Consider the following 12,842-nt stretch of genomic DNA (forward strand, 5'->3'; position numbering starts at 1 on the left):
TCCTCTGATCCTGAGCACTGTCTCCCGAAACCCGCTTCTCCTGGTCGGTGGCGTCCATGTCCTGCTCACACATACACACATGTCTTCTAATACACAAATATACACACGTAACCGCCCAGGAGGAGGGGCAGGCTTCGGGATACAAGTGCCGTTTCTAGAAACAATAACTCTAATGAGTAGGGTCTTGTCGCAACTCGTGATTGCGAAATACGTAACATGAATTCAAATTTTCAAACTTCAAATTGATTCTTTTTTATTTGTTTATTTATTTTTAACATAGTAGAGCGCATTTAGCTCTCACTTAATGCGAGTAAAGCTTCTCATCAAAGTAGAGCAAGACAAATAACTAAAACTTGTTACATCAAATTCGTTTTGTGATAACGTGGATCCCATTAGTTATTTAAAAGTATAGTATTATTACAGACTAGTTTTATTTAAATTTGTAAAAATGGAAAAATGTAAGATTTTTTCATTATGTTTTAATACCGTTAGCGCACCAAATAAGGCCACCATAAGGTTCAAAACTAAAAATCTCTCTCATTTATGATTTACTTGGCTCCAACGTTTGCACAGCAAACTATCAGCAAACTAAGCAAAAATCAACAAATAAATAAAATAAATTAATAAATAATTCAGTTTAAAAATTTTATTAACAGTTATGTTTTTAACAGAGCTATAAATTGAAAAAAAATAGACCTTATTAAAAATATGAGTCATAATGAGGCTCAAGAATTATCTCAAGTACGGTTGAAGAGAACAAAAAAAAAAAAACATAAATAAAAATTAAACAAAGAAAAAAGAAGAAAAAAGAAAAAAAAAAACACTAAAAAGTACCATAAACTAAATACATCTAAAATCTTTATCTCTACATAAATACATAAGAAACCGTCTTTGATAAATTTATTATTTATTAATAAGTCAACGTTTATTCAATGGCAAGTAAGATCAATCGTCGGATTCAGGGTCTTAATAATTCGTTGTTTTATGCATATGCAGCACCGGATCATATCATACACCCGATACTCCTGTCTTAATAAGGCGAACCGTGACCGTGTTGGGCTACAATCTTTCTTCTATACAATCAAGTCACGGGAAAAATTGATGTACACAATGACAGTTCTTTTTTTTTACTAATTTAACTGCATAAATTTGACAATAAGATCATCTCATTTTCAGAGCACTATCTTGTAGCATGTTTTTTTTTTTGGTTCACAAAATGTATCCCAGAAACCAGATATTATTTTCCCCAAACGTTATTTTTTTTTAATTTTAAGATACTTTTTTCACAAAAGAAAGGGAAAGTTCTATTCAAAAAATAACACAAAACTGCATCTTTATCTCGGAAACTATTATCTATAGATCTTATCAGTTTACGCGAAAATCTCCAGCTCTTCTTCGAAAGAATCTGCTGCCTTATCCAAAAAAAAAAAAAAAAAAGGAGAAGAAGAAAAAAAAAAATACTTTCATGCACAGTTCATTAAATGTTATTTTTCCCTCAGAAAAAGGGAAAAAGCCTCATAATCCTCAAACCGAGGATATTTCTTTTAAAAGAGTTCTATAACTCTGCGCCTTGGTTCAGGTTAATCCCTTTTACATTCAGAGAGGTTACTATCGCATTGGCATGGCTTAAAGGTTATAAGCTTTCGTTTTAGTGAGCATGGCAACCAGAAATATTAAATCTTCTCCGCTGTTAGGGCACAATATCGGTAAAACTATTAGTTCCGCTTTTTGTTTTTCTTTTTGAATTTCAATCTTTTTAGAGAGGTATTCGATTCAAAATTCTGCTTTCTTTCATACTTGATGTGAATGCATATATATATATATATATATATATATATATATATATATATATATATATATATATATATATATATATATATATATACTCCTGTTTGTGAAAACTGCAACATCATGAAGGAAGCATCATAGGTGAATGCAATTTAATACGCAGTTGAGTGGTATAAAAAAAAAAAAAAAAAATGATTACATTTTCAAACCAAACAAACAATCAAAAGAGATAGAAATTTGTACCTTGTTTTTCCAAAACGCGCCGCAATAACGGCTGCTACACGACTCGGCGTGGAGTGTAACAAAGTTTGAATATCTGTCTGCGGAAGTGTATTCCATATTTCTTGTATACGGAACCAAAGTTCGTCTGTCGAAGCAACAGGACGAGAATCACGAGCGAAACGCCGCCCAACGAAATTCCACACAAGATCAATCGGTGACATATCCGGGGAATATGCAGGCCAAGGAAGAAGCTGTATATGCTGCAAATCAAGGTAGGATTTGAGAGTCCTGGCGACATGTGGACGAGTTTTATCCTGCTGTAATACAGTCCTTGACAATCCTTGCAGGAAATGAATAGCTTGGAGCTGTAAATCTTAGTTTATTTATCGGGTACTGTTCAAATTGCACTTAATTCGTAGCAATTGTGATCGCCCATAATGTGCTATGGCACCCCAGACCATAACCCCGGATGTTCGTCCAATGTGCCGTTCGAAAATGCACTTCGGAATTTGCATTTCACCGGCATAGCGCCTGACACGAATTTGGCCATTATGGTGCCACAAATTGAAGCGGGATTCGTTAGAAAACACGACCTGCTGCCAATCAGCATGCCAGCTGCTATGCACATTTTCCCATTGTAGTCGCAGGCGGCGATGGTTTTCGCTGACAGAAATTCTGTATAAAGGAATCCTTACGCGCAGCACACGCTGCAGCAGACTTCTCCGAATTAATGAAGCACACAATGAAGAACTTGTAGCTGTTGACCACTGTGCTGCCAATTGTCTAGAAGAAGCTGTGTGGTCCGTCAGCGCCATACAGACCAGGTGTCTGTCATCGCGAACTGACGTCACATTTCGGGGTCCACTACCGGATTTCCTAATTGTCCGTCCACTGCTTCCCAACACGCATGATTGTGCTGCTGTTACGCTGTACACGAGTAGCTACTGCACGATAAGACAATCCAGCTTTACGAAGGCCGACGATTCTGCTCCGTTAAAACTCCTAAATTTGCTAAAATTTCGCTTTCTTTGGTCGAAGGGGCATAGTAAAAATTCAGTTGACGTTTACTCTAGCATATAACCACCGATAATAATACACGCCTCGCTACAGCCGTATATATTTATATTCGGTTCGATCCACCGTTTAGAGGGCGTTGTTTAACATACGCATGCGCTACCGGTCTGCAATTCTAATCATTTGCATATCATTCCTTTTTTACATTTCCTGCAATTTTCAACTCACTCGCGTAAGTCCTTCGTGGTGCTGCCATTTTTACAAACAGGAGTGTGTGTGCATATATATACTGCGATGGGGAGGTCCCGGGTTCGAATCCCGGCTCGGGCATGGATATAGTTTCTCTCATGTTTCTAACACGTTTTCCTAAATATATAACTACTCGAAAGTCGCCCGTCAAGGTATGATGGATGAAAATTGCTTCTAATCTTCTACATTTGAACGAAGTCATTGCATGTTTGGTGATACTGTGATAGTTGAAATCGTAGCCCTAACTACAAGGTATAAACCCTAAACTCCAGTAGGGAGCGGTCATTGTTGACCATTTTTTTCTTTTCTTCAATTCCTGAAATGACAGTCTTGCCTTTAACAGTTGAGTTTCCGGATCAAGTTCTGCCTTGTCACAATAATGCCTTTCCGTGCATGTTAAACAATACCAAAACATATTATCAAATTATTCGGCTATTATTTATATGAGGATGCTCACTGTCAAATTTGAAAATTTCGTAATGTGTTTTGATAACAGGATATACAAGAAAAAATTGTATGAGCTTCATAGTACAAATAATATTTAAATACATAAATGTTTTTTAATACGTAATCCATTTAAGTTATATAGGGTCTGGTGGGGGAAAGTGGTCAATGGGGTAAAGTGGTCATACGTCGAATAAATGACTATAGCTTGAAAATAAATGTTCTAATGAATGTGAAAATTTTATTTTAGGTTCGGGGAGTTAGAAACTACATTTTGAATACAAAATTTCCAAACCTGGCAAAATTTTATTTGGTAAAAAAAAATATTTTGTGTAAATATGAAAATTTAAAAAATCTAAACACCTCTTTTAACTTCTTTGGGAAATTTTGTTTTTTAGAATTATGAACAGATTGACGGCACAGGAAGCTTCCTACATGTCTTAAGATCGCTTACTCATTAGCAGTTAGCTGAATATATTTTAGATCATTTTTTAGAACAATTTAAGTAAGATGGGGTAAAGGGGTCATAATATTAGGCTTAACGAACATTGTTCTTCTTAAGTCACTTAATGTTTAAGTATAAGGCAGATATGAATTAAATATTAATTTCACTTAATATGTATTGTTTTTACCGTAAATGGGGTTAAATATACGAGTATATACGTATGCATACGCATATACTCGTGTAGGCACGTATACAAACGTATTCACATAAATGCACCAATAAATACGTATATGGGTATCTGCGATATGGGTATTTTTTATCTATGCAGATATACATTCGTTTATACAAGTATATACTTGCTTTTAATCGTATGTATACTAACACTTATATACTCAGGTAGACACGTATATACACGTATCGTACTTGAGTAGATACTTACATACAAGCATATGACATACAAGTATACAGGGTTAGTTTAAACTCTTGGGAAAATTTTTACCAGGTGTTAGAGGGGAGGATAAGAAGCAAGAATCACAAGGAACATATGGTCACAAACACAATGCTGACGCGCTACATGCACGCAAAGCCAAAGACTGATGGATGCAAAACAGGTCACAAATTTGTTACACTAAGACAATTTTGCACAACATTTTAGGTTGTAAGAAGGATTTAAAGCGATTGAAGAAATTTGCGGCCTGCAGCTGTAATGCATGCGTCGCAATCACAAAGCACTCTCTGTTTTAATAACGAGACTTTTGAAAAACTTTCATCCGTCGCTGCGCCTTTGTTGCGATGCGTGTATTAGAACTACTACGGGCCGTAACTTTTAAAAAGTGCTCTAAATATTTCTTAAAAACTAAATTTTGAGTAAAATCATCTTTGTGTAAAAAATTTGTGAGCTGTTTTGCATCCATCAGTTTCTGGATTTGTGTGCATGTAGCGCGTCAACGACCATAAACTCCTTATTATTGCTTTTTATCCTCACCTATCACACTCCTTAGATTTTTGCTCCAGAGCTTGGATTCACTCTGTAGGCATACATGTATGTAAGCGTATATACTCGTGAATACATATATGTACTGGTTGACGAGTATGTACGGACACATAAATGTACGTATATACGTTTTTTCAGGTATATAATTGTGTTTACACGTATACATACGTATATACTCGGGCTTCCATATATACGTGTATATACGTGAGTAGACACGTACAAACACGCACTGGATGCATCCACGAATTAACTCGTGTATACCCGTATATACATTTATGTACAGTTATGTACAGTGGTGGACAAAATTATAGACTCTTTTTTTTTTTTTTGTTTCAATTGCAACATGACTCAGTTTAAATTATTTTCATTGAAGTAAAGATGAACAGTTGAAGAAACAGTTCTTTAATTTATGTATCTTATCAATTAAATTAAAAAATTCATAAAATTAGAAAATTTACAAATTTAATATTTTATCATTACGTGAAATCTGGACAAAAGTATAAACTCAAAGGTAAAAAATCCAGGATTACGAGAAAGTTTCGTTCGAAAATGTTAATTAAACGCCATAGAATGAATAAATGTTGCCATCAGTGATTGCTAAAAGTTTCGTTTTAGAAAATTTATGAGAAACATATAAATGCACCGCTGGACAAAATTATAAACTCATTTTTCTTTCTGTTTTTTTCAATCATAATTTAACTCAGTTAAAAAAAATGTGTTCCAGTAAAGATAAATAACTCTCTCAGCATGGTAAAGCAGGATTGGTCTTTCTTAATTGAAGATAGAATGCTGATGATTACCAATTAATAATGGAAGATCATCTCTTACCTTTTGCTCATCTGATTCCTGGAGGTAACTGGTTATTTCAGCAAGACAACGCGAGTGTACACAGAGCGAAAAGTACAAAAGAATGGTTCAAGCGTGGGGTATGAAAGTTATCAAATGGCCAGCTCGTAGTCCGGATCTTAATCCGATTGAAAATGTTTGGGGGACCACGGTTCGCAAAGTTTATTATGATCGGCACCAGTACCAAACCACAGAGGATTTAAAAAGGGCAATACTTTTAGCATGGAACCATATGCCACTGCAGCTGTTGGAAACTCTTGTGAAATCTACATGCCCAGCCGCATATTCCAGGTAATTCAGAAAACTGAGAGCCCAACTCGTTTTCAAAAGTTTGTAGTTTACACTAATGGCTAGATTTGATGCAGTGTTAATTTTTAAAACATTTCAAATATTGATTTCTTTTCCAATTTATCCATGTTAATAGCAAAATTACATTTTCCTAAATCTATGCTTTTGTTTTGCTGAAGTAATTGCAAATGTAACTTAACTAAACTCAAAAATAAATAAATAAATAAAATTTTGTCAGCTTATAATTGTTTTTACGCAGTATTGTAAGTTTGTAATTTAGCATTGGTTCATTTTTGGATATTAAATGATTAAGTATTTGAATAAAATTCTACCAAACTTCAGAGTTTCTTACTTTTGAGTTGATACTTTTGTCCAGGTTTCATGTATTATAAAGATATTAAAGTTGAGATTTTTCTAATTAAATTATTTATTTTATAAAGTTTATGAGTTATACTGAATTTAGGACTATTTAGTCAGTTATTTATCTTTACTGGAACAAAACGTTTTTTAACTGAGTTAAATTATGATTGAAAAAATGAAAAAAAATAATGAGTTTATAATTTTGTCCAGCGGTGCATTTATATGTTTCTCATTAATTTCCAAAAACAAAACTTTTAGCAATTACTGATGGCAACATTTATTCATTCTATGACGTTAAATTAACATTTTGGAACGAAACTTTCTCGTAATCCTGGATTTTTTACCTCTGAGTTTATACTTTTGTCCAGGTTTCACGTAATGATAAAATATTAAATTTACAAATTTTCTAACTTTATGAATTTTTTAATTTAATTGATAAGATGTACTAATTTTAGACTTATTTCTTCAACTATTCATCTTTACTTAAATAAAAATAATTTGAACTGAGCCATGTTGTAATTGAAACAAAAGAAAAAAAAAAATGAGTCTATAATTTTGTCCACCACTGTATATACCCACATGTACACTTGTACATATATGCGTATATACGTCTACTATACATGTATATACTCAGGTATGCACGGTATCTACTCATATATGAACGTGATTACTCATGTTTACACGACACGTATATACTCGTGAATACACGCATATATTAGTGCATATACTTGTAACCATAAAAATAACTGAAATATACAAACATTAGAGTTATTTAATACGGTTTTGCATTTATTTTTAACTATGACCACTTTACCCCATGCTATGACCACTTTCCCCCATCCCATGGGGTAAAGTGGTCATAAATACAAAGGGAAAAGAAAGTGTTATAAAACTAATTAAATCAATATATTTTTTTCTAAACTTCAATGTACTGTGTTCTTTAATAATGCAATGTAAAATAACAACAAAAAAAGTTGAGGTGTTTAAATTATTTGTTGTATTTATTATCCACGAAAGTTGAAAACCTACGATTTTATGACCACTTTACCCCACAAGACCCTACAAAATAATATAAAGTATTTTAAAAATATTTTCGACTTCAGTTTATAATTAAATGAAACCATTTTGCAATTTTTTTTCCTGTAAGTATTTTATAAGCCTCAATTTTCGACCAGCGATATATATAATTAATAACTAATTTATGAGCTGATTATTGTAGAAAAATTCAAGAAAGGAACGTGATTTGAAGCCCAACACCGCTCATTCTCAAACCGTTTAAACATTTCGACCCTTTTTGCCAATTAGAACTATGTAAAATATTGTAAATCTTCCCCCCGTGCTCTGGGAGCGTAGATTTATAGCAATTTATTGCTGCTAAGATCTCTTGTGTCCATCTTGGGGGAAAAAAAGGTTCATCTGCCGTAACGGGTGCTGAAAAGTGGAGTGCCTGACCTTACACCATTGGTGTGCACTTAGTCTATAACATGTAAAATTTATCAGAATGAAAATGATACAATGGTCGGTCAGAAAGTAATATAATCTATTGGAGTTCGAACTCACTTTAAATGTAAAAAATAACAATATTTCAACCGATTTTTTTCCTCAGAAATAAAATAAAACATATTATTAGATCACAAGCTAAAGTTAATTAAATGACATAACATTTTGTAAGAACCATTTATTTGTATGATGGAACAAATTATGGTGACATCACATAAAATAACTACAAATTAAAAAATAAGAACCACTCTTTAAAGGGGAGAAAAATCGTGGTCCACCCAGCATAACTCTACTCTTTCTGATTTATATCAAGCGATAAATAAATTTTGTTTTCTTACCTTTTACAGTCATCTGAGCTGTGAAAGATGTTTGCGCAGTTCCAGAAGCTACTAAGCACGTATAATTTCCAGCATGGTGTCTAGAAACAGATGGTATCGTAAGAGAAGATGCAAATTCGCCAAGGCTTGTTACGTGGATTCCATCTCGATGTTCTGAATGAAGCAAGGGAATGTTATTCTTCAGCCAAAGTATATTAATGGGAGGTTCTCCGGAAAGTACTGTGCAAACAACCATTGTTCGCATTCCTTCCATCAGTTCTTCTCCGAAGATGAATGGATTGATGACAGGTCGTTCTGTGGAATAAAGTTTGCAGTGAATCCGAAACGTAATGTGGAGCGTGTTATAAATATCACAATGATGAAAAAGGAGTGATGTTCAGAATTAATGAAAAGCACTGAGTATTGCTTAAAAAGGTTCGTTTCAATTAGGCATCTTTTTGTGTATTTTAAATTACAGAAATTTTAAGGTCAGGAGCCAAACAGAAAAAAAGAATAGACATTTTTCCTTTGCAGAAAATATGCAATTTGTGGCGCAGGGGAAAATAAGTTTAAAAAATATATTTACAAAATAATACATTTGTTACACATTTACATTTTATAATACTTTGAAAGTATGTATATATCGTTAAATATGTTTATATATATTTAAAAAATATTACATTTTATTTCCATTTAAAACAATATAAATACGTATCTTTAATTATTTTAAAATCGCAAAATATTAACGTTAAGCTCAATCGATGATTTAGGTCGAAAAAAAAAGGGGAACAAAACTTAAATCTGCATAGTCCATTATATTTAAGCGTTTTAACTTTTTTTCGCGCTTAAAGTATGTTCGGGATGTGAAAAATGAATATAATGTAAATATATATATATTAGGGTGGTCCTTATTTATATGGGAAAATATTCTTTTCGGAATTCAACAAGTGACGCCCCCTAGTTTTGTGACACTATAATAAAAAGTAATCTGTGCAAAATTTGAACTCGATCGGTTAATAATAACACGTGCCCCTAGGGCGTTGAACTTTAACACTTTTAATAATTTTCCCACAAATCGAGTTTTTACTCTAGACCACGTACATCGTTTCTCCTAGGTTTGCAAAATATTTTTACAGCGAGGTAGCACTAAAATTAATCTTTTTAATTGCTTCATATCATCTAAAGATTTTACATTGAATAAGAATGAAATAGTGCTTTAGAAACTTTACCTTAATCATACGCTTTTCTCAGTGTATTTTAATCATGTGCAATTTCATCCGAATCTTGGACTGTCTGTACTCTAAATTGCTTTTGTGACTCAAATTCGGTAAATTGATTGTGAAATTCTTCGATTAATATTGTGCTCCCCTTTCAGATCGATCATTCACAACTTTCAGTATTTTAACGATACCTCTTCCCTTTAAATAGCTTCCTTCATTTTGCCACGAATCAGGATCAAATAGGAAAACATCTTTTGGTGTTTGTAACTTATCAAACAGTTTTATATTGACTTGTAATTGATTCTATAAAGAGGAAGATTTTTACTAAGGAAGCATTCCAAATCATCTACTGTTATTTGAAAATTTTTATACAGTCATCAGACACGTCTTCCTTATCAGCAAGCATTTTTCGGACTAGTGTTTTCCTATCTTCAAAGTTAATTCTTCATCCAATACGGACAAAGCTACTAATTCATCCCCTAAATACCATAAGTGATTTATGAATTTTCCAATCACTGCTTCTGCAGCATGTTTGTCATCATTTTGTACGCTGCTAGTTTTTTTAGACACATTATATTATTTAAAGGAGCCTAAATTGGGTTGCTGCGAAAAATCATATCTTCATACAGCATCTAACTATAAAACAGCATTTATGAGCTTTCTCTTCATGTAAGGTCAATTTTTTTTTGCCTCTCGAAGATTTTCTCTTGCTCTCTTAAGGGATGTCCAATTGATCACAAGGTCATTTGGATTTAAATTTAATGCATCTACATAGGCTGTTAATAAATGAACAGCATCTTTGTCACTAATACGGCATTTGTCTAACAGTGATGAAAGGCGAGCCGATATCAATAGTTGTTAAGCCTTTTTTTTTCGTTGTAGTAGAACAGATATAGAAAAAAGTTTCAACAAGTTAGGATAGATACCCATTTCTTTTTCTAAATCTTGTGAATTGCAAGAAGAATTTGATGATAATAAAGGTATATGTACTGAAATAGAAGAAAATTAATTTAAAGTATAAATTTTTACATTATTCCAATCTGGTCATTTTTTAAACTTATATTTTAGGTATGGAAAATACAGTATATATTTATGTTACAGTAATCGAGTATTTTTCAAAATTTATGCTTTAAGATTTAAGAATTGCATAAACATTTAAATATATTTATAACTAAAGAACAGCGAATTAAAGTACAATTGCCAGTATTATATTTATAGCGCTGAAATCTAGCGACCCTATTTGCCACACCTATAACATACACAGGAACTTTTTTAAAGCAACACCCCCAAAGCCTGAAGGAGGCAATTTGTTGTCGTCAAAGATCATTCATTAGTGGCCTAGGCCTAGGTCATTCATTAATGGCCTTTAGAATCCCTTGTGTTTATATTGGTTGAAAGAAATGTTCCCCTGTCGCTTGGTTTGAACCGAGCGGAAAATAGCGGTATGGCTGAACCAAGGCCATTGGTGTACATGAAGCCTCTGTAACATGTACAATTTTACGCAATGAAAGTGAGAGAATGGTCAGTCTGGAAGTAGCAACATCTATTCACGTTCAAAATTACTTTAAATATGAAACTAAAGAAAATTTTCACATAAAAATGAGAAAATCCGCAATTTTTTCTTCGAAACTCAAAAAAGGGGGGCCCTAGGGGCACGGGTTAATATTCATGGATTGACTTAAAATTTTGCAAGGATCATTTATTTGTATAATGGAACAAATTAAGGGGGTGTCGCGTAAAATATCTACAACTTCAAAAATAAGGACCACCCTAATATATATATATATATATATATATATATATATATATATATATATATATATATATATATATATATATATATATATATATATATATATATATATATATATATTTATACTACTCATAGTTACAAAATGTTGCATTTTATTTACATTTTTCAATAATAGGAAAGCATATTTTATGTGAAAAAAGTATATACTGTAAAAAATATATTTGTTTATAAAGTATTGCATTTTAGTAACCTTTACAATAATTTAAACACACATCTTATAATACTTTAAAATGTCAAAAAAAAAAAAAAAAGGAAAAAGAAAAAGAAAAAAAAAAGAAATAAAAATCTATCGATAGTTTAGATTGAGTTAAAAAAAATGTCTCCTTATAAAACAGCAATAGCTGATAATATTTAAGCGTTCTACTTTTTTTTTCAGGACTAAAATATGCTCGCAAATCTTCAGTTACGAAAATTGTTACTTAATAAAAATTATAAAAAAACTCAACATTTTTTGTCACAAAAATTTCTTTTTATCTTCATACTTTCGTCCAATTTTGTTGCACCTTGTGCTAAAAGGAAATTATAAACTTAAAATGCTACAAAATTATTAAAAATGAGATTAATTTTGCATATTTTGCCCACAAAGTTGAACCGGAAAATATGTACTCGTGCTAATTATTTAAAAATTTTGGACGTGAATTTCTCACGTAGTTCATCAACATCTTCACATTAACGGGAAAACAACTTCTAAAAGTAAAATATTTTGCAGCATCAGTAACTGATGTCAGAAGTTAGTAAATTTATTAGCATTTTAAAAATTTACATAATCGTAATACTAACTATTCCCCTTTTAGGGTTTATGCAGTTAGTATGAACTAGTTAAAAATGCTTGTATCATTATTTTAACCCGAGCTGTTTGAAAGGCAATGCCACAAAATTGAATCTTGAGACAAAAACATTAAAATTGTATAATTTGTTTTTCTCGTCATATGTATAAAGCTCAAGAATTTAATATGTGCAACAGTTCAAATTGAAAACATTCCTCTAGCTGAAAACCCATTTTACCGCATCCAAGATGGAAGCTACGTTTCTGCCTCATTTAGAAACTCCTTTGCAAAGTTTGCGTTTTTTGCAGGTAGCTGTTAAATATTCAGGAATTTTCAGTTTCTTGGGGTAACTAATTATATTTGGAAGAATAAAGTTGAAGAATGAAGTAAATTCTTCTGTGTTTGCATCTGGGTTTAAGATTAATGGGAAGTCATGCATAAAATCAATTAAGTTTAAATATTTGAAGGTTGTGAAAGTTAATGAAATTCTTTAAGTTCATGAATGCTAACTAAAATATTACTTTTGGTTTCCTTTTAAAATTTACAAAACATTTTTAAAGATGCGGCAGCATAAA

The 12,842-nt window shown here is 32.2% G+C and overlaps 1 protein-coding gene across 1 annotated transcript in view; it reads right to left on the reverse strand.

The window, feature by feature from the left end:
- LOC129222239 (cell adhesion molecule DSCAM-like) overlaps positions 1-8,741 on the reverse strand; it is a 304,597-nt gene extending 295,856 nt beyond the window's left edge. The window contains exon 1 of the mRNA XM_054856719.1: positions 8,489-8,741. Coding sequence (XP_054712694.1) covers positions 8,489-8,741 — 253 coding nt within the window. The remainder of the gene's footprint in view (positions 1-8,488) is intronic.
- Between the last annotated feature and the right edge of the window lie 4,101 nt (positions 8,742-12,842).

Source organism: Uloborus diversus, chromosome 5 (assembly GCF_026930045.1).
Source record: "Uloborus diversus isolate 005 chromosome 5, Udiv.v.3.1, whole genome shotgun sequence".
Classification (NCBI taxonomy): domain Eukaryota; kingdom Metazoa; phylum Arthropoda; class Arachnida; order Araneae; family Uloboridae; genus Uloborus; species Uloborus diversus.